The 23658-nt window shown below is 38.4% G+C and overlaps 2 protein-coding genes across 3 annotated transcripts; both read right to left on the bottom strand.

The window, feature by feature from the left end:
- Positions 1 to 4759: 4759 nt before the first annotated feature.
- LOC121529428 (dual specificity protein phosphatase 3-like) lies at positions 4760 to 14593 on the bottom strand. 2 transcript variants are annotated; one of them, XM_041817270.1, is made up of 4 exons: positions 14324 to 14593; positions 6715 to 6947; positions 6122 to 6371; positions 4760 to 5634 (listed from the first exon to the last, which is right to left on the bottom strand). In XM_041817270.1, exons 1-3 carry the CDS (start codon positions 14497 to 14499, stop codon positions 6163 to 6165), a joined length of 618 nt encoding a protein of 205 aa, XP_041673204.1. In that variant the 5' UTR covers positions 14500 to 14593; the 3' UTR covers positions 4760 to 5634; positions 6122 to 6162. The 2 variants fall into 2 exon arrangements, with proteins under 2 accessions (XP_041673204.1, XP_041673203.1); XM_041817269.1 differs by having other exon boundaries at positions 4760 to 6371.
- A 3482-nt stretch (positions 14594 to 18075) lies between these two features.
- On the bottom strand, positions 18076 to 22453 carry prl (prolactin). Its single transcript, XM_041777696.1, has 5 exons — positions 22395 to 22453; positions 21050 to 21162; positions 19990 to 20097; positions 19367 to 19549; positions 18076 to 18956 (listed from the first exon to the last, which is right to left on the bottom strand). Exons 1-5 carry the CDS (start codon positions 22435 to 22437, stop codon positions 18777 to 18779), a joined length of 627 nt encoding a protein of 208 aa, XP_041633630.1. The 5' UTR covers positions 22438 to 22453; the 3' UTR covers positions 18076 to 18776.
- Positions 22454 to 23658: the final 1205 nt, after the last annotated feature.

Raw genomic sequence — 23658 nt, forward strand, 5'->3', positions numbered from 1 at the left:
TTTGAATTAAATAAAATATAGTGCGAGTATTCTTCTGTGATTTCCATTAAAATATAACTAATAATAATATAATGTATAACACTGCTTTGTCAAAATATTTTCCAAATAAATTAAACTCTAAATGGAGCATGGGGACAAAAAATAAATTAGTATTAAATAAGCCATAAAACTCAAAGAATGACTATATTTTACATAATGTTTTGTACAAAAAAATTATAATAATAATAAAATAGATTTAAAAAATCTTAACATTTTATCTGATTTTTTGTTAGTTCCAAATTATTTCAATTACCTTTTTTTTTTTTTTTTTGACAAGAAGGTACAAACTTTTTTGTTCACATATGTAGACACAAATGAGCAACAGGATATAAACCAGCTGCTCAGCTGACTGAAGAGCGTACTTTTTTTAACACATAGCAATAAAAAGGCATTAAGAAGAGAGAGATTGAGAGTCATCTTTCATCGGCAGGGCTTGACATTCGCACCTGCCAACTAGCCAAATGCAGGAAAAAGAGTGACTTTAACTAGCCACTTTGTCCAGTGGAATCTGTCAGCTTCAGGTTTTATATTTCCCTTTGCCAGCCTGTCAGCACCAGTGTTTATGATTTAGATACTTCCCTGATAGCATCAACTTGTGGGTCAGATGTGGCATTTATCGTGCACCTTTGGCCGAGTTGTGGCAAGAGGGCCAAACAGTAACCTAAACTTACTGTCATGACTGTTCAATAGTGTCATTGGATATTTTCTGTAAGCTTTATTTTTAAAATCTTGTTCACATTTTTCAGAAATGCGTCCACGTGCATTATAACATGACTGAGAGAGATCACCCCCTCCCCCAAAAATGTTTAATGTGCCAAGGTTCCACATGTGGTCATATCTCCATTAACAGTTCCACCTGATCTTACTCAATCTCTGCCACACACACACACTAGAAAACACATGGCCGCCCCGCCCCCACGGGCTCATTCATGCAGACTGGTGTTATGTAAGAGTTACCCTCCTCTCCTGACAGACATGGCCTTGTGTGTCAGCTCCATGTGTCACACAAGGACAGATGCAGAGAGGGACAGAAGGACACACAGGGGAAAAAAGAGAGAGAGAAAGAGGCTGAGGACTCCATATTTGAAAACAGATGAGAGAGAGAGAAAAAAGTAAGTAAGAGAAAGAAAAAGGAAAAGGGGGAGGGAGGCCTCAAAGTGGGGCTTGACCTGAAAACCTGTGGAATGCACTCATACACACATTCCTTAAGAAGAGCAGTCTATTAAAAGGCCTTTAGCAGGGTTTTAGGGATTTAGAAGCAGGCAAAATTAGGCATTGGAGTTCTAGTTAGAGATGTGTGTTTTGTTTTCTTGTTTTGATTCAGCAACTCCTTACTGTCAAGGGTTTACTAAAGAGATACAAGTCCAACGTTAACAGAATGTGACCCATTTTATTTTTCACAGCCCCTAGATGAAATGATAAATAAATAGATAAAATTCAATTTTAGCTGATACAGAGACACAATTAAAATATTGTCTGGATTTTTCTTTTATTAAGATGGCATGGCAAACTGATTTAGAGGAAGGTGTAAAACAGAAGGTTTTATGGGGCCTGAAAGGATAACAGGAATACAAAACCAGAAGATACTTCTTTAAATTTTGGTGCACTTTTGTGTAAACACAGTAATTGAATAATTCCTACAAAGAATGTCAAAAGACCTATTTATGGTTTTCATGGTAAGTACAGACAACAGACAATATATTGAATGTTCTGACACCTTTTTACCAGAAGCATCATGAACTTTTTCAGCCATTTGAGCTCTAGTGGCTCTTCCATAACCTCCTCAATGAGCCTGAGCTGCCCATGACACTGTTGCAGATTCACTGCTCTACCATTCTTGGATCACTTTTGGTAGTTAGGGACGCTTGCATACCGCATCTGATTCTGGCATGTCAACATTGAGGACAGCATGTTCATATCTGCCCTGCTGACAGGCGCCACTGTAACGAGATGATCAGTGTGAGTCACTTCACCTGCAAGTCGTCATTATGCTTTTTATTTTTGTTTGTTTGTGCAGATAAGACAGTGAATAGAGTCAGAAGCTGAGGAGAGAGTGAGCGAGAGAGGTAAATAGCATGTGGAAAAAGAGCACAAGCCAGGTTTGAACCCAGGCTGCCAGCTTCAAGGCCAACAATTCAGCACATGGGGCCAAGGACACAACCACAAGGCTTCTGGTTCCCCAATTTAATGCTTTCTAATATTTTGATATCATGTTAACCAGAAGGAACATGGAGTTTCTATTGGTGACCCTTCAGTGATCTCAGCACTGGCTCAAAACAGTAGTCCAAGTGCCCCCTCTACAGGACAAAATGATTACTAACTAGTACATATCATTTACTAAGACCAAACTAAGAAAGCTGGTGGGCCTTTCTCAAACCCCGCCCTCCATACCCATACTGTCATACAGTGTGAACTCGGTTTGACATCATGCCCACAGGACAATGAAGTACCCCTCATTATGGTAGAAGGTCTAAATGCAGAGGCAAGCCTTGGGATATGATGCTGCCACTACCCTGCTTCACAGTGGGGATGGTGTGTCTGTGGTAATATGCAGTGTTTGGTGTCCACCAAACACAGCACCTAGTCTGATGGCCGAAAGCGTCATTTTGTTCTCATCAGACCAAAGAACTTTCCTCCACTTGACAGTGAAGTCTTCCACACGCCTCTCAGTAATCTCTTGTTAAGATTTAATATGAGCAATCATCAACAGGGGATTTCTCTTTACCATTCTCCCATAAAGGGTTGACCGGTGAAGAACCTGTTGCAATGGTTGTGAGCAGAATCTCTCCAATCTCAGCTGCTGAAGTTTGTAACTCCTTCAGAGTAGTCATGGGTGTCTTGGTGGCCTCTCTCACTAGTCCCCTTTTTTTTATGTAACTATTTTTTTTAATTTTGCAAGGTGTGAAAACAAAACAGGTGACATAAGTGCTATACAACACAAAACAAAGCAACAAAGCATACGAACATAAAATTTCAAAGGACAACAAACACAGTTTCTGTGCCGAGATGTTAACTAGATTAGTTTCAAATTAATACAGATATCAAAACAAAATGAAGACAAGGCATGTGCCAAAAGAAATTATAATTATCAATTAAGACAAGAGGAGGAAACAAAAGGAAAGAAAAAGAAATATCAAAGGACAAAGAAGGAAAGAGAGTAGGAGAAGGAAAGCAAAAGAGGACTGATGGTAAAAGTGGAAGAACAGGTAGTGTTGTTTCTAGTCTCCTTCTTGCATGGTTCAGTTTGTGAGGACGGCCTGATCTAGGCAGATTTACACATGTGCAATATTCCTTCCATTCTTTAATGATGGATTTAAGTGAACTCTGGGAGATGCTTAGTCCACTGACTTGTACTTTTCAATAACATTTCTCTAAGTTGCTTTGAGTGTTCTTTTGTCATCATGGTGCAATGATAGCCAAGAGTACTGATTATCAGAAACTGGCCCTTTCAGACACAGGTGTCTTTATACTTCACCCACCTGAGGCACATTCACTGTAACCATTTCACTAATTGTGAGACTACTAGCAGCAACTGGCTAAACCTCTGCTGAATTAGGTCAGTTACTTTAAAGGGGTGGATATTTATGCAGTTGCTTATTTACATTACATATTTTAGTTTAGTTGACATGACCTTGTAGAAATCTGTCTTTAATCTGACATTAAAGAGGTTTGGGGGTTTTTTTGTAAAAAAAAAAAAAAAAAAAAAGACAAATTGACCATGATTGATTTATAAAATCAATAAAAGGGTAAAACACCCAACGGTGTAAATACTTTTTATCAGCACTGTATTATAAATTATCTAAAGTGTTGATTGGAGGTTTGGTATTGCATCAATATGAGTGTTTTTCATTTATAATTATTTTTGCAAGATGACAATCAGGCTGGTGTAAAGAGAATAATTGTGAAAATTACTAAAATTAAAAAGGCTTTTAATGTAAAGACTAAGACTTTGACTAAACTGAACAATGCATGAACAACTGTCAGCACTGTCCTTATGTGATTTCATTTCTTTACATTCATAGAAGCAGGTGACTTAATTTTGCAAAAAATGATTGTATAAATATTTCATACTTACCTGCTGTACATCTATCTACACTGTCGTGGTATAAACTAAAAACAGAAATCATTGTACGCTATTAAGCTTAGACTATAACTGAATCTATTGACAGAAGTTTGATTTACTTTATTTTAGATAAATGAATTGTGTTTTCTTTTTCTTTTGTTTTCTGAAATCTACAGTCTGTCACTTTAGTCAACCACCTTACATGCCCCTTCATTTGCCCATGCATGTAACAATGTCTGCACATATGACTTGCAGTGCTTTTGCAGCCAACCTAGTGGTCAACTAAGGAACTGCAGTTTTCTCACTTGTGCTTTGGCTTAAATGGAGGTTGCCGTTTCCTCACAGCTGTGCTTGATTGCATCTTGTGTACCTTACTAATTGAGTTTGTTTAATTGGTCTAAATGTGCAGTGTTCCTTGTTGATGTACATTTTACCTCACAGTGTTTCCAGTAGAGTTTTCTGCCTCTTACAGTGTTACATTGTATCTTTTGGAACCTTTTGTCCCTGAACGTTGAATAAGTAAGCTTTTCTTTTGGTCTTTTATTTGAATTAAAATGCTTTGCTTGTATGCGAAAGAATGCTGACAGCCCACCTTGAATAAAAACTCTAAATGATGAATCAAACCTCTGCAATGAAAAGATCCTCGCAGAGAAAATGTGTCATGTTAATTTCAGTTTATTACTGAACGTATGAAAAGAGAGCGACAACAATCACAAGTGTCATTAGATAAAGTGCACTTCATAAAAATAGTCTCATCTGAGACCCAATGAAAGCCTACTGATATGACTAATTAAATCACATCCTACTCAGTAATGCACATGATGATTCACAAGTTACAGGCCTTGTAATGCACATAGTGATCAACAATACACATACAATAAAGCACACTGTGATCCAGTATAATACATGGCTACATATGTGTGTTTGACTCGCACATACATTAAAAAGCATGCAGCTGTAAAATATAAAAATCCAAATACTCTGACACACAAATGTAAACACATCACTGTGCAAAAGTTGTGGTTTACAAGTTATCCAATAGCATTAGTGGCAAACATTTCAACATTCTGGCAGTGTTTGAGTGATGTAACAGGGACTCCTTACCTAACTTAGATTACAAGTAGTTAATAATATATCTCCCCAAAATGCCTACCTGCTCCTCTTTGCTGTTTGAATAATGCATGAGCAGCTCTTTTGCGCGTTCTTTAATTCTAATTCACTCTCCTCCACTGTGTAAAACAGCATTGAGAGTTCGTCTAAAGCACCGTGACAGCATCCCACTTTTTGACTTAGGCTTCTAGATGTGAGTGCAATATACAAGATAAAAGATCTAGCAGTTTTCTCAATCATATTAGGTAAAAATATCTTCTTATCATTCTCTTTTATCCTGAAAATCTGATTCAATAAGAAAAATCACAGTGTCCACAACATATCTGGCTGGGACTGAGAGATTGGCAGTGTTTGCAGGAGTGAGGCCAAGACCAAGACAGCATTGCCAGATGAGAGGAGGGATGGAGATGGTGAATAAAAGGCTGAATATGAGAAGGCAGTAGAAGGAATCATATCAGATCCACCATCTTTGTTTCATCAGGTCTTTAAATACATAACGACATACTTCAGTAAGTAAATTTTTTCTTCTGAAATAGTGAGCAGCAGGGAAGCATATCTAAGTATACAGAACATGAAAAATATGCAAATAAATCTATTATTTGGAATAAAGTGAGTGTATGTAACACACTTCAGTGCACCTGGATTTACACATTACATTACATGATGAGCACATTACCAACGTAACCAACGATGGTGTAAGCACAGATTAAATGTTGTAAATACATGTCAAATGTCTGTGTGTGAGGTGGACTATCTTGTTCTTTAAGTACACTCGATACTGTCAGCCTTTGTAAGAGAAAATTTAATCTCATTTCCTTCTAGCCTCACTTTGAGAACATTCCCTCACAGATCTGTGGCTTTTAAAGCTGTAGGATAAGTGAAAGAAAGTGATGTGCAATAAACACATACTTTGCTCTCTTTGACAGACATCTATCTGTATCCTTGTGGACTCATTTGTTCCAGAACTTTCCCTCAGCAACCAGCCTCTGGTTCAGCCAGCAGAGCTGCCGCAGGAAGCCATCGTTTGGTCCGATCTCTCTCTTCTGTCGCACCATGGCCAGGGCTGTGTGAACGTCCATGTTTTGGCGAAGCATTAGGTAGGCTATGACTAAGGTAGGAGACCTGCTGTAGCCTTCCCTGCAGTGAACATATACTTTACCTGCAGAAAGAAAGTACAGGCACAAGTTTACATTTGACCTGATTAACAACAGTAAAAGAACGGAAAAAAATGACAGATCTGTAGTCACATTTTCGTACTTTTCTGCATCAGAAAGTATACTTAAAATATGCTAAGCATTAGCATGTACATGTGAGTTTTTATATATAATAGCATGCTAGAGTAAAGACTTCAAATTTTGTTTTCATATCTTACAGATTTCTTACGTAAATGCTCTAAAGGTCTTTAATTTTTCACCTCTATAATTAACTAAATGAAAAACACTGACGCACATAAACAAACAAAACTTCAGCTTCAGTTATGTCAAGCTCTCTTATTCCCTGACCTTTTCCATTTTTGTAAGCCATGGCCTTTTCAATGAAGTCAGCCCCCTCTTCAAAATAAACACTGATGTCGAAGTGGTCCGTGTCGCTGGCTGGTACTCCGTGGTAGATGATCCCTGTGCCTGCGTAAGACTCAGCATTGGTGTTGACGTGCATGAAGGAGTTTCCTTCTGCGGCGTTCAGGATGTGAGTGATCCCCAGACGCTTAAGACGCATCACATTTGTCGCCACAAACCTGCAACAGATCAGAAAGCAAAATTAAAACACTTGTGTTACTTTTTATATGTACTATTAATGCAGTGTGTAGGAAAGGAAGGAAACAATCTGAAACTTTGCAGTTTGCACTACAGCTTGCCTGCACTTTGTTCTTTAGTGACTCTACCTGGGACTATTCACAGGTCTATGGGTTTTAATGTACAAAGCCAAATGACAGTGAGTCAAACTGTGATGATTATCAAAATTGTTTAATAAACATGAAATTGAATACTTTTGGCCCTATGTGATGCTGTAAGCAGATCTTAGTTTTAAGCCAGTTTTATTTCTATAAAATCAGGGGTAGAAAGCAACTAACTTTTACTCAGATTACTATAATTGAGTTGTTTTTTTGGGTACTACTTCAGTAAGTTTTAACCTGACTAATTGTACTTTACAATGCTCGTCTGCTTTTTCCACCTCTCCCTACACAGTAGCACACTAGTGCATCTCAAAAAAATCAAATATCATGAGAAGTTCAATATTTTTTGTCTCTCTTTTCTGAAAGTGAAACCCATATATTATGTAGACTTGCTAGATATAGAGTGAAATATTTTAAGCCTTTATTTCTTGAAATGTTGATGATAATGGCTTACAGATGAGAAAACCCAAAATTCAGTGTCTCAGAAAATTAGAATATTGTGGAAAAAGTTCAACACTGGAAAGTCATGGTGTCACACCCTAATCAGCTAATGAACTCCAAACACCTGCAAAGGTTTCCTGAGCCTTTAGATGGTCTCTCAGTCTGGGTCAGTAGGTTACACAATCATGGGGAAGACTGCAGACTTGACGGATGTCTAGAAGACAGTCATTGACACCCTCCACAAGGAGGGTAAGCCACAAAAGGTCATTGCTAAAGAGGCTGGTTGTTCACAGAGTGCTGTATCCAAGCATATTCATAGAAAGTTGAGTGGAAGGAAGAAGTGGGGTAAGAAAAGGTGCACCAGCAAAAGGGATAACCGCACCCTTGAGAGGATTGTCAAGCAAAATCCATTCAAGAATTTGGGGGAGCTTCACAAGGAGTGGACTAAGGCTGGACTGAGGCACAGACCAATAGACATGGGCTACAAATGTGGCATTCCTTGTGTCAAGCCACTCCTGAACCAGAGACAACATCAGAAGCATCTTACCTGGGCTGTGGAGAAAAAGAACTGGACTGCTGCTCAGTGGTCCAAAGTCCTCTTTTCAGATGAAAGTACATTTTGCATGTCATTAGGAAATCAAGGTCCCAGAGTCTGGAGGAAGAGTGGAGAGGCACAGAATCCACGTTGCTTGAAGTCCAGTGTGAAGTTTCCACAGTTAGTGATGATTTGGGCTACCATGGCATCTGTTGGTGTTGGTCCACTGCGTTTTCTGAAGTCCACAGTCAAAGCAGCCATTTACCAGGACATTTTAGAGCACTTAATGCTTCCTTCTGCTGACAAGCTTTATGGAGATGCTGATTTCATTTTCAAGCAGGATTTGGCACCTGCCCACAGTGCCAAAGGTACCAAAAGCTGGTTCAATGACCATGGTGTCACTGTGCTTGATTGGCCAGCAAACTGGTCTGACCTGAACATAGAGAATCTATGGAGTATTGTCAAGAGGAAGACGAGAGACACCAGATCCAACAATGCAGATGACCTGAAGGCCGCTATCAAAGCAACCTGGGCTTCCATTACACCTGAGCAGTGCCAAAGGCTGATCGCCTCCACACCACGCCGTATTGATGCAGTAATTCATGCAAAAGGAGGCCCAACCAAGTACTGAGTGCATAGAAATGAACATACTTTCAGAAGCCTGACATTTCTGTTTAAAATATCCTTTTTTTTATTGATCTCATGTAGTATTCTTATTTTCTGAGACACTGAATTTTGGGTTTTCTTATCTGTAAGCCATAATCATCAACATTTAAAGAAATATAGGCTTGAAATATTTCACTCTATGTGTAACAATTCTACATACTATATGGGTTTTACTTTCAGAAAAGAGAGACAAAAAATATTGCACTTTTTCATGACATTCTATTTTTTTGAGATGCACTAGTATAGTGAGAGTGATTCAACATCAAATCCCAAAACAGCAAAACTAGAGTGTTGATATCTCAGGGTTAAACATTTCATGGTTGATTTTATCTCTCAAAGTATAAGTTTAAGTCTGTTCTGTTTGGAACTGTCTTCAGCAATGGAGTTATTTGACAATGTTGATCCACCACTCAATTGTCAATTGCTGTAAACTCTCCCCAGATCTAGTGAAAGAGGAGTTTGATGCACATTTGTACCATGAGTGAAGTCATCCACTGAGTTATCATCCTTGACTTTGAGAAGAGCATATTTTTCATCAGAATGTACTGCATTGACTTTCAAGAGTTACTGCAGCTCTGTCATATTTTGAAATATTTAACACTTTCAAAAGTGTTTCTAAAAGAGTGTCTTGATGCTTCACTTTGTTTTTTATGTGAACGCTGTTTAAAATTCTATTTGTCATTTTGTTTCTCTGGCTTACCATATTTTTGTGATGAACTGAAATGAGTTTAAGGGTTAACAGGTTACATAAAAAAGCTAGGATTGTTTTTAACTAAACTGTGGCAGCAGAGATCAAGAATTCTTGTCCCTTACACAGGTCAAGCTCCAAAAATCCTGAATATGTTATTCTTACAGTGTAACTAGTGAGCATCTCCTCATAAGGCTGCACTTGCAGCACAAGATGACATTTAGGCCCAGTCCCAACACATCCCATGCCCCTTCCACTTATACTTATGCCATACTCCATTTGAAACCAAAATCAATGTTCCGTTACTGGCTGGATTGAAAACCAAAGTAAAAATGCAAAATCACTGGCGGATTCAACTTGTGTTCATTTGACTCTGCAGAGTACAGCCCCTGCCTGTCTGTATGCACTCTTAAAATTGTGTTGGCATGCTCTTGTTGAGTCTGTGGGGTGTCCAGCAAAGGGGCATTTTCTCCCTGACCTATAGCAGGGCATTAGCAAGCTTTTAGAAAGCCTCTGGTGATTCTTGACAGTGTTTAATGCACCAATAGTTCCCACAAGTGCTCTATTGGATTTGAGTCAAGGAAAGGAGAGGGCCAGTCAGGTGCATCATCCAGGAGGTGCCTACACACGCTTTCAAAATGAAAGTGGGCATTACCCTGCACCAGGAGGCACCCAGGGCCCACAGAATTAGTGTATAGTCTAACAATCGCTCTGACAATTTCCTTGTTGTACCTTACAGCATCCTCCAAATATATCCCTACCCACACCATCACTGGTCCACAGCCATACTGCTCAAACTGGGTGTTACAGATGGATTAACATTCACCATGCTGTCTCCAGCCTCGTTCATACAACTCCAAATCTGCTCTTGTCTGTGAAAAAAACAAGGTATCAATGGCTGAACTCCCAATTAGGACATAAGACCCTTGTGCCACCTTCTTGGGTCTGAAAAGTAACTTCCTTCAGGTCATTTTGTAGGGCTTGATGCTCCTTCTGTTCCTGATGCTGTACAACAGCTCTGTCCAGCTCTCCTCGTGTATCTGCCAGTCTTTAGGGCTAAAGGTATGGCTTCATGCTACCAGCAGTGACAAATGCTCTCGCAGAACACAAAACTAGACAATCAGTCCAGATGGTCACCATGTGTATAAGCATTCCCTTTTGGGGGGGTTGTGTTACTTTCACATCGCCAGTTCACCTGTTGTCATTTTCCTTTTGCAACAAAGTGGGTGAAATTGATTCAGAATCATTTATGCTTCCTTTGTGAGGGGATAAAACAATACCTAGACCAGAAATCGAAAGACAATTTGGGTAGGTAGAGTGGGTGGGGATAGATCAGGTTAATACTTCTGTTTTACATGACAGGAAACCAGGCCCAGCATATTGGAAAATAACCGTCAACTGGCAGATGTTAAACTACATACTATATGAAGCAGGTGATATTAAAATAGCCACAGATAACCATGACTTTCTGTGACATTGTGTTGATAAGGTTAGAAAAAAAAGAAAATGCATCAAAAGGCCTTAAAAACGATGTAATTTGCATGAAAAATCTGCATTAATTGTTAATGAAATTTCAGCTGCACTGAAGAGTGAAAAATAAGAGGATAAAAAGGTCTCATGCAGTGATGAGGAGTCTGTAACCAGCCTCTAACTCATGTATGAGCAAACATAAATGCAACATTTATCACCTTTGGTACATGTTGATCTTTTGAGGTTTCCCTGGTGTTTTTAACCAGAACATCTTGTTCAGCCTCTTCCACAATGCATAGTGTCACCTGAGTTTGGCATTAGCGCCACCAGCTGGTTATTGTAATGAACAAACTACTGATATTGAAATATATATGCATTACATTTGCATGGCATTTAGCTCATTAAGAGCATAAATACTAGTGATGAGCTTCAGGAAGCACTTTAGGTATGCCTTGGAATGATAAAATCTTATTTTACCTTCTCTTTCTTTCATAAAAAGCACTGTTATGATAAAGAGATCTGCTCCTTCTCCCTGTGAATCTCTGGGATTGCTGTTCCACTTGGCACCTCCTGCCTCTTAGATGTGAAGGGCTAAAAATAGAACCATGCACACTGGTGCAACGTCACGCCTCCACACATACAAAAAAAGTCTAGCAGGCTTCCAGACTGCACAGTGGAACCAGGACAGATATATCAAAACAAAAAAAATCTATTCAGACAGAAATATGTGTGCTGAATGTTTTTTTTTTTTTTTAACCATTAATCGATGTTGATGCATTAGTGTGTTCATATTTATCTTTGTAAAAACATTTGCTCTGATATAACTGATAAAAGTGTTCCTGCTCTGTCAATCATCACTCCTTTATGAAGGCTCTGGAGAGGCTTTCTCACTTGAAGCACACTACCATGACTCACTGTGCTGGAAAAAAAGACATCTAAAAGCTTCTTTTATAAGGCTTTTAGACAAGACCATTTAATATTTAAGACACACATTTGTCTGTAAGCCTCATGTGGAGCTCAATGTACTGTAGAACATGTCAATAAACCTTGATCAACCCCAGCACTGTGAAAAGGGCTTTTTTGCACCAATCTTAATCGTAAACAAGCTTTTATTAAACTAATTAGTCAAGAAAAATTGTACATCTCTACACTTCCTTAAAGTCAGTTATTATTCAATTAGCTACCCGTCATCTAAACTAATGCTTCACGGTGTTAAAATCTTTGAAATCTGTAGGATTAGTAAGGTTTCACACAGTAAGGTGAATTCAGAGATATTAGGGTGCTTTTTTAATTCCTGCAGCTTTCCTGTTATAAATTTAAAGAACAAGTCAATTACATGATGCAAATGAAGAAGGTTTAAGGTTTTGTTCGAAGGAGAAATAGTCAACATTTGTGTGGAAAGGTAACATTTGAGCCACTGGGACAGCAGATTTGATCAGTGATTAAGACTACCGTGAAATCTTTCATACAATTGCTTTAGCTGCATTTAAACAGGGATTTCAATAAAATTTTTATTATACTGAGGTATGGCCATGTTATTTGACAAACAGGATTTAATGAGCCACAAGAAATAGGTCAACACTAAGGCACGATGCCCCAAGCAGCTGAAAAGTCTAGGGTAAAACAGTCTATGGATTAATACAATGTTTGACAGTTTTAGTACTATGCTAGTTCCCTTTCTTAAAAGATTTATCAGTGTGATTCATTTTTAATAGCCATCAGTTAGCTTTGACTCAGTTAGAGACTGAAACGCTTGCCTTTGCCAACATTCAAACTAACCAACACCTGATATCTTTACAGTCTTACTTCATAAATCTTGTTTGGGTAATGTGTATAAAAACCTAAATTTTAAAATGTTATGCTAAGATTTAGCCACTGACTTTAATCATTTTTGGCTAGCTGTCGCCCTGTTTCTGCTCAAATTACTAAACTAGCTTGCAGCTGTTAGCTTCAAAAAACAAATAGGGCTGCCCATTCTCCTCTGACCTCTCACAATAACAGGGCATTACCGTCCACACAACTGATGCTCACTGAATATTTTCCCTTTTTCGGACCATTTGCTCTTTTTCTAGAGATGGTTGTGCATGAAAATCCCCCTGTAGATTGTCTGATTCTGAAATACTCAGTGCAGCTCGTCTGGCACCAACAACCATGCCACTTTCAAAGTCAGTTAAATCTTCTTTTTTCCCCATTCTGATGCTTGGTTTGAACCTAAGCAAGTCGTCGTGACCACGTCTATGCCTAAGTGCACTGAGTTGCTGCCATGTGATTGGCTGTTTAGCTATCTGTGTTAACAAATAACTGAACAGGTGTTCCCTAATAAAGTGGCCAGTAAGTGTATGTGCTGTTTTACCCACCTGAGTGACTCTTCTCATGACTTGTGACTCAGAGTTTGACACAGTAGATTTACAAATAGGGACCTCTTTTTGTAAAGGAATATAGAAGTGCCTCAAGCATGCATTTTTACCACTGGCCTGCAGGGTGCAACTGTTCTGAATGCTAATATTATTCTGATTTCTCACTAGACCACATCACATCCTTTGACTGATAGTTCACAGTATAGGCCTGACTGAGTGACAGTGTGTGGCTGTCTTGCGAGTGTGTGCTTTCTAACCCACTCATCTAATATTATCAAAACAGAGATGGGTCAGGAATGATAATTGGACAGACTGAAATGTAGGTCACTGGTGATGTTTTAATGCAAAGGGGTATTACAGGTTAAAAGCTAAAGCTATTTTCAAATCTTACATCCCTGTCAGCTCTGTCCTTTCTCCCTCTGCTCCATTTTGCCTTGTTCATAACATTGCAACCAACTCTTAAAAAATTAAACAAGCTTGAAGCAACCATAATGATTCTGCTTCTGTGGATTGCAACAAGACAGAGGCCTTCAAATATGTGTTTGATATTTAGTAACTAAATTAGAAATCTATTTTTATGGTCAATGAGTGTTAGCCTTATTATCTCTATGTGACATGGTGGCATCGATTTCCTAAAATAGGCTACCCCAGATTATTCAAAAGCACATGAAGCAGGACGTTGAAAACCTTCGTTAACAGGCAGATGTTGTGTTTGACTCATGTCAGTGGTGATCCTTATGCAGGTTAATCTCGTTATTTGTTGTGACAGGCAATAATTTAATTATTATGTGATAATGTGATCGATAGTTTTGGCGGACAATCGAAAAAAACATTGTCTTCACATTTTTGGTAGCCTATTTGAAGGTATTTCGAGAAAAGTGTCGCTTTAATTGGGAATGGTTGTTAAAATCGAAAAAGGGATTCCCAATAGGATTGTTTGGCGCGTGTTTCATGAAAATAAAGGACCACTTTTTCACTGTTAACCTATTCAAAGTGTCCCCACGTGAAAAAACGTTACAAAGCATGCAAACATCAGCTTTATCAAAATGCTCCCACTCACGCATTGCCTACGAAAATCCTCGGATAAACCTCGTGGAAGTGTTTTGTCGGCCAGCTGTAAAAGCCGCTGTCGTCCGTCAACAGATCATTGAGTTGCTGAAGAGTCACCTCGAAGCTCGACATGTCGAGTCCGTCCTGAGCCGCCGTCTTCACCTGTTGGTTGTGTTTATTCTTCATAGCACCTCCAGCAGACAAACGGGAGGGAGAAGAGCTGAGGGAATGTGGCGGACAGGTGTTGGTTTACTTGCCCGGCGATGGCTGCTGCTCTCTGGGTCGCCACCGGCGCGGCTCAGCTGAGGGAGCTGCTCAGTGTTGTGAAAACAACACAAGTGCAGGGCCGGTGCGAGCTTTCTTAGGGGCGTGGGCCAGTGGTTCCCAACTAAGGGGCCCCAAGACACAAATGTAGGTTTTTAAAAGGTTTAGCTTCATATTTGTGAAGTTAATCAAGTGGTTTTTAAAACAAATTAAACTAATCTACATGAATAAGTAGCATTAAATGTCTTTATACACAGATTTTTTTTTTTAAGTTTAAAGTTTGGCTTTGAGCTGGGCCTGATTATCAAATGAGCTTTATGGGCCCAGCAAGATGTTAAACAGATCCTTGGTCACAGAGCACTAAACAGACTGGACACTGGGATGGAGTGGGACTGCTGATACCCTACCTGCTTAATCCATCCCAAAGTCAGACCATCCACATAACACAGACACTGTATTCAACAAAAGAAACTCTAATATTGTGTTTGTCTACGTGTTGCCCTTGACAAAACATTTTTTACTGTTTTAATCAGTTTTGTCATTGAATAAAGCATGAAAGAAAACATTCACATCCTCATCTGCTTCAAACATGAAGGTTAGAGCAGCTGGCAGCCTGGACTAATTTAACCCTGGTTATAACCCCTCCTGTCAGCTCTCACAGACTACATTTTTACTGTTTGCCCCTTGCTTTTACCATCCTCTTCTGTAAATTAAACTCTTTATTAATGCGGAAGACTTTTAAAGATTGACCGCATTTTCTCTCAAATAACTGCTAAATGGTTCAGTATCTCTATGCCAGTCCTTCTGATACACACCAGTGGATGCTCATAGGCCCGCAGTGCTATAAAATAAGCGACATTAACATTCAGACCTGCTGCCAATGCAGTCCTTTAGAATGGGTTCTTCTTGTAAATCACTGCCACAGGTTCTCATGATATACAGTGCCGTGAAAAAGTATTTGCCCCTTTTCTGATTCCTGACTTTTTTTTTTTTTTTTTTTTTGCATATTTTATCACACTCAAATGTTTCGGATCATCAAACAAATTTTTGTATTTCCCAAAGATGACCCAAGTAAAAGGAAAATGCAGTGTCTGAATGATTATTTAATTTTTAAAGGGAGAAAAAAATCCAAACCTATCTGACCCTTTGTAAAAAAGTAAGGGAATTACTTAGTGTATTTTATAGAGGATGCAGAGTTGCATGTGAAAGTCCTGTGTTCAAAACTTTGTTGATAAAGCAATTTATTTCCTGTTATCAGAGGTGTCAGATGTATTCACATTCTTTACTCAGGTAGAAGTATAGATACTGGGGATTAAAAAGACTCCTGTAGAAGTTGAAGTATCAACTCAAGCTTTTTACTCAAGTAAAAGTATAAAAGGACTGGTTTCAAAAGTACTCAAAGTACACAAGTAAAAGTAATGTAAAGGGGAAAAAAAATTCCATTAGGTCAAAAGCTTAGGCCACACCACAGGGGCCAATTCCATTCTACCATTCCATTCCACCATTCCATTCCATTTCATTCTACCATTCCATTCGATTCTACCATTCCATTCCAACATTTCATTCTACCATTCCATTCCATTCTACCATTCCATTCCATTCTACCATTCCATTCCACCATTCCATTCCATTTCATTCTACCATTCCATTCCATTCTACCATTCCATTCCACCATTTCATTCTACCATTCCATTTCATTCTACCATTCCATTCTACCATTCCATTCCATTCTACCATTCCATTCCACCATTCCATTCCACCATTCCATTCTACCATTCCATTCCACCATTCCATTCCATTTCATTATACCATTCCATTCCATTCTACCATTTCATTCCACCATTCCATTCTACCATTCCATTCCACCATTCCATTCCATTCCATTCTACCATTTCATTCCACCATTTCATTCCATTCCATTCTACCATTCCATTCCATTCCACCATTCCATTCCATTTCATTCTACCATTCCATTCCATTCTACCATTCCATTCCACATTCCATTCCATTCCATTCTACCATTTCATTTCACCATTCCATTCTACCATTTCATTCCACCATTCCATTACATTCCATTCTACCATTTCATTCCACCATTCCATTCCATTCCATTCTACCATTCCATTCCACCATTCCATTCTACCATTCCATTTCATTCTACCATTTCATTCCATTCTACCATTCCATTCCATTCACCTCCACCTGTTATGCTGAATGGCTTACAAGATAATGAACAAATAATAACATGCAGAGGTGTCAAGTAACTAAGTACAAATACTTCATTACTTTACTTAAGTAGAAATTTGGGTATCTATACTTTACTGGAGTAATTATTTTTCAGCTGACTTTATACTTCTACTCCTTAAATTTTCACGCAATTATCTGTACTTTCTACTCCTTACATTTTAGAAATAGCCTCGTTACTGCTATTTAATTTCAGCTTGTTTTCATTCCGGCTTTGCATCATTCAAAAAAACACAAATAAAAAAAACCAAAAAACTATCCAGATAAATCTCGCCATCTGGATAGAGTGAATTTGATTGTGGTTGGATAAGAAGTATAAACATAATACCATTCTGACACCCTATTGGTTGGTACGCGATCCACTGCCCTTTCGGACATGACACAAATCACATCACACTCCAGCAAAGAAATAGCAGACATATGTAGCCTAGTACGAAGATGTCCGTGGCAGAGACTCAAGAGAACTCAAGCAAAATGTCCCAACCAACCACCAGTGAGGAGGTTGGTAGTACACATACTGTATATGGATCTTGAATGTATTTGCATTGTACTAAAATGCATTCATTTTCAATGGGCATAAATACGGCTGAAACAGGTGCATCCCAAATTTTTCAACATTAACATTTTAATATAACATTATAGTCATTATGGTCTTTAGAAAAATGTTCTTTTGGGGAGGTGGGGTAGTACACTATAGTAGAATGGAATGCAATGGAATGGAATGGTGGAATGGAATTAGCCCCTGTAGACAGCCTAAGCTTTTGTCCTTAATGGAATTTTTTTCCCCTTTACATTATTTTTACTTGTATACTTTGAGTACTTTTGAAACCAGTCCTTTTATACTTTTACTTGAGGAAAAAGCTTGAGTTGATACTTCAACTTCTACAGGAGTCTTTTTAAACCCTAGTATCTATACTTTTACCTGAGTAATGAATGTGAATACATCTGATACCTCTGATAACATGTAATTGAACACTTTCACAAAAACATGACAGATTCATTTTTCTCTTTCTTATAAAATATTTTGTATTGTGTAACTTGTGTTGATTATTGCTGATTTAACATCTCACATGTAGAAAACTACTTCTTGTTTTTGGAGGATTGAACACATGCATTGAACTCTAATTCCTTCAGGAGCTGATCACCCCTGAAGGTCAGATCCTAAAGTCGCCCCTGCTTTGCAGCATGTATTCTCTCTGGCTATCTTTATATAAACAAATCACAACAAAATATTCTTGCAAGGTATTTGTTTAATTGTCATACAGCGTTTTAAAGAAATATTGCAATATAAAGCCATCACACACAACATACTTTGGATAAGACATAATAAAATCTAAAGTGCAAATGCTGCAGTATGTCATCAGACAAACATTAGTTTGGAAGCGGAAGTTGTTCCCTTCATTCCACTGCGGAGGAGGATTTCATTTCCCACTTAATTTTCTTTGGCAGCTTGGCTTTAGGGGTACAAAGGAACAGAGGTGGGGGATACATTCACCAGACCAGCTGGAAACATCTGGGGGAGTGTATGATTGTTACAAAGATGTTATAAACCTATTTTAAGCTGACCTAAAGGGCTGCTCCAATGAAATTTTAGTTTTTTTTTTAGAAACATTAGTTTTACTCTTTATCCTTTCAGTTAACAAGGGAGCTATTTGAAAGGAAACACCATGCATCTTTTGCAAGTGTAACAGGGATGTGTATTTTCAACATTTTTTTCACAAATCGATCTTTGAGGTCAAAGTTTCATGCATCTGATAAATGCCACATCAAAGGAAACATGGTTCCTGCACAACTGCTCCTAATATTTACTGCTAGTTCATGATGCCAAATATGTTGCCATTATAATATAAGCTCAGAAAGCAGATTTATAACACACACTTATCTGTAGTTAGTAGGCAATAGAAGCTTTGAGGAAAAAAAAAATCCCCTCAGAGTCAAGCAGGCTGCCTCAAACTTCAGCACATTTTAGCAGCCCGGCAGCGCAGGACTTTTAGGAAGCTGTCGATCTTGTGGGAGTCCCGCCGGAAGCAGGACAAAAGGAAATGAAAGTTGGTCAGTCTGGTTATCTTGTCTTGGCCTATGTCATTCCCTCCGTTGTAGGGCAGAGAGGAGATGCTCTGAGCCCCAGGACCCATCTGGAAGAAGAATGAGACAGAAAGAGTGAGGGAAGAAACTAGAGCTGTGTGATGCACAGCAAAACAGATTGGTTAAAGGGTTTGGTTTCAGTGTCTCAGTCCTATTTGTAGTGGTCAAATTTTTTGCTACGAATGGAATGATCCTTCAGCTTCCTGATGCATCATTTGTGGTCGTCTACAGCTTGGATGAACAGATGCGACAACTAAATCAGACATGTCTATAGCGAGTGTTTTTTTTAATGCATGTTCCAACTCAAAAGAAAAAAATATCTCTCCATTACAACAAGAATCAGGATCTGTTTACACCTATACCAATACCCTGTATGTGCCTATAAGTGAGCAAATAAATGCAGCACTCGGGCTAAGTGGAAGAGGCCGGTGTTTTGGGATTCACCCCATCTCTTGCACACCTTGCCAGAAAGAATATCCAGGCCGTCTCCCAGGCTTTTGGAATGCTCCTGCAGCTGCTGGATCTTGTTGGATATACTGTTGTGGGATGGGTGGGGCAGGTTTTGGGCAGAGTTGGACAGGACCACCAGTGGGTCGATCCAGGCTTTGAGCAGGGAACGAGCCAATGAGAGCAGGTCTGACTCCTAGGAACAAGTCAAAAAGATTATAGTAAGACACAGAAACTTTATCTCCTGTGCAGATATATAATGGCAAACAACATGTCCCTCTAAAGGTCTTGTAATTTCAGTCATTTATCTACAGAGGTCAGTAAGTGTAGAATGAAAATGAGATACCTTTCTTTGTGTGATCCGATTTTTGATTCGCCACCCAAATTTTTCTGTGGGTTATATCTTAAATAGCTAAATAAGATGTCACCAGTTTTAGATGTATAACTTTGTCTACGGGGCCCCTATAAAAATCTCAACCCAGCAGACCTTCACAGGGGCTTGAATGTTTGTGTGTCAATACATGAACTCAGATTCATGTTTGAAGCAAAAAGAATATCTGAGAGGTATTGAAAGAAGGCAGTTGTATTCATCAAAGTAAAGGCCAAGGAAGACAGGAAGTCAATATAGCCACTTACTGATACTTGAAGGGCTTGCTCTTTATCAGTAGGCGTCTGCAAGGAGGAGGTGTGGCACATGGAGGGGCGGGGCATGATCATCCGGCCTATAGGTGGAAAATGAGAGTCCTAGGGAGAAAAGATTTTATTTAGAAAAAACAAAATATCGTTTAAATGTTTACATGGCATATCGATATTTCACTTTGATTAGAGCAAGATTTGGTATTTTGCATTAAGAAAACAGTAGAAAGTGTTACAGCTTAAATATGCAAACAATTTACATGTTTTTAAGGTTATAAAATTTCAACATTTTATCTGAAATATACAGGGTCTATAAAAGGCATTCAACCCTTGGATGCTTTACCCTTTCACCGATTTTATAAATCTTATTATAAATAAGATTGTACTCCAGAATTTTCCTGTATTTTGCTGCATTCATTCTACCCTCTACATTTACAACATTTACAACAGTATTAATTTTGTTAACTAATTATTTTTGTTATAGTTTTCCTTAATAGTCTTTTTTCCCCTGACGAAAATGAGACAGTAACTAATAAAAACAAGTGCACATGGACAAAAACTAAAATGAAATTAACTGACACCTTAGTCAACAAATAAAAACGAGACAAAAATGTTTGACAGAGACTTTAACCAATCAGACCTAATTTCGTCATGTAGAAAGTAGGGGCAAGTTAGGCATATATCCAATCATAGCTACTTTGGCTGTGTGAGAAGGTGGCATGAGATACAAGGGGGATCCAATCATAACTGCTTTTGCTGCATGACACATTCACTGCTCTCAGGTGATTCCCATTTCACCAACTGTGAGACTGTCTGAGACAGCCACATTAAAGGGAGTGAATATTTATGCAGTCATGTATTTTATCTTAAATATTCTTATTCAATTGTCATTAATTTGTAGAAATCTGTTTTCACTTTGACATTAAAGAGGTTCTTTGTACTTTTTTTGTCAAAAAGCCAAATTATTTTGACCATGACTGATTTATAAAATCAATAAGAGTAAAACATGGGGGGGGGGGGGGGGGGCCCCCTATAGGGACACAAAAAATTAAGGACTGACCAGTTCGTGTGTGAGTATGGTGCTGAGGGCGTGCAGCATGTCAGAGCGCTGAGAGGCTCGGTCCAACAGGTCACTAACCGGAACAGCACTGCACACTGCAGCCATACACAGCACTGTGGAGAGTAGGGATATTATGGAGATTATACTTTCATTTCAATATAGTTAAGACATCTGTGTTTGCAAAGAAAACACTATTTCAACATTCACAAAACATGCAAAGATTTCCCAGTTTTCATTGTCAATTTAATGTCTCAACACTATCGGTCAAAGGTTTCCCTCCAACTTCATTTGGGAATTTTTCTGCCAGTAAATAAACTTCCACATAAAGTCAGGGTAGACAACAGAGTATTAGGGCATCTACAAAATCTAATCCCTAAATGTGAATTTCTTATTTAGACTTTTTGTTATTCAGAATCCTTATTTGCTATCATACATAACAGGAAACAGTCATTAAAAATTCAACATGAGCAAGCAGGCTGGGCTGATGCCTCTTATGCACGTTCAGATGAAACTGCTTCAGAACATTATTTTTTGTCAGTTAGCTCTTCCCTGCTTTTTTGTTGATACTGTGAATACATTCAATACGTGCTGCATTGAAAGAGGGGCAAAAATAGGCAGCATGGGGTCAGACTCTGTTGCCCTTTTGGAGGACGCACAAGCCTTTTTACATCATGTCTTGCCTTCTGAGACCCCACTGCCTCCCTGTCCAACAAGGAAAACTTCCTAAGGGACATGTGTTAACAAGTACATAGGGGATTATTTCAGCAACAGGCTGTGTGAAATCTTTCTGAAAGTTTAGGAATGTATATGAAAAGGTTATGTGGTGTCTGTATAACCTCAACAGCAGCAGGTTCATGTTATTCTGAAAGGTTTACTGGCATCAGTCCACTTTCGTTGTTTAGTACTGCTCATGTATGCCTCATATTAAAAGTGTTTGGTTAACTATTTAAATCAACTGCAACACATCCTTCCATCCTTATATCAATGAAAATAATCATCATCTTTTATTGCCCATCATCTGGCATTATATGTTTAGAGAAATTTAGTTTTTAATGTAAACAAAATAAAATTTCCAGAGTTTTTATTGCACATCAGTGAAGATTAATTCTGATTTTTTTTTTTTCCCAGGCGGAGACGATGATCAGAATTTGAAGTTAAAAGAAAATGGAAAATGAATCAATGATGACACAATGTTGTAAACCCCAATGTGAGCATGAACATGATTTTTTTCTCATTATAGTGTTAAAAGTAGCACTTTAAAAAAAAGTAGCACTCGAGAGATCAAAGATTTGCATATACACATAATTTTAAAGTAAATAAAATAGAAAATCTGAGCTCATCTCACCAGACATGAAGAGTTTTCCCCAATTGGTTGTTCTGTGAGCCATCTCTCTTCATTTGTTTGTCTTTACTCTTTCTCTCTTTCACCATACCCCTCTTTTATAGCTCCTTCTTTTCCACTGTTTGGTTATGCAGCAGAGTTGGAGCTGATTGATTGGAAGTGTTTGAGTTCATAATGAGAAACATGGTCAAGACATTTGAATTGATTCAACAGGAGGCGCTGGCAGGTTCATGAATTCATTGTGTGTGAGTTGTGTTGGTGATGGATGCACAGGGGTAAAATGACAAATATAGAAAATAATTCTTCAAGATATAAATAAAATTGATGAATTAAATCCCTAATGTTCACATACTGTTATGTAAAAACAAAGTGATATTCTAAACCAATACAAGGTTTGTCATTGTGCATTTATACAGATTAATATCACCCCCTTTGCATCTACATTATTGTATTTACTATCAATCCTCTATTCCTACAAAACTGTTGCATTATAACGGCATTTTTGGTTATTATATTTTTCATCTGTTGTTTTTGATTGAACACCCCTTTACTTGGTTATGGAGTGCAGGTGACAGATGAGAGGATGGACAGACGGAGAGACTCACTAGGGACATCTGGTGGAGACGCTTTGAATGGCAGGCCTGAAATAGCAATGGAAGCCTGGCTCAAGAGAGGAAAAACACTACAAGAGTCAAGAATGAAGAAAAACAGAATGAAATTAGATTGAAAAAAATAATGTCACTGTGCGTGCTAGAAAAACCCTGAGGGTTGAAAATCAAATTAAATGTTGAAAATTGTTAGTCTCTAGATGAAATATTTCAACTATGGCACCATGACAACCTGTGGAAGTAGCTGGATCTGTACGTTGAAGACTTGAGTGTTTGAGTGTCCGTTTTAGTAAAAGTTTTGGTCGTTTACGTGAAGCTTGATTTAAAAAAAAAAAGTTTTAGCCACCAGTATCCCAAATCAAGGCAAAAGGCCTTTTCTGTCCATTGAATAACCCTGTTTTCACTAATGAGGCAGTGAAAGCTTAACGTTTTGCCCATTGGAAGGACACCGTTGAGGGGACTTTACATTGCTTTGACCACTGGATGAGAACCCATAGAGTATAGAACCAAGTTTTATCCACAAGAAGGGAGCCCTGGAGCACACTTTATAGTAATTGCCCAATATATGGGAACCCATAGCAAACTGAACTAAGTTTTGTCCACAAGATCAACTTCCTGGAAGGCACTTTATCACATTTTGTTTAATGAAGAGGCACCAA

Source organism: Cheilinus undulatus, linkage group 21 (assembly GCF_018320785.1).
Source record: "Cheilinus undulatus linkage group 21, ASM1832078v1, whole genome shotgun sequence".
NCBI lineage: Eukaryota > Metazoa > Chordata > Actinopteri > Labriformes > Labridae > Cheilinus > Cheilinus undulatus.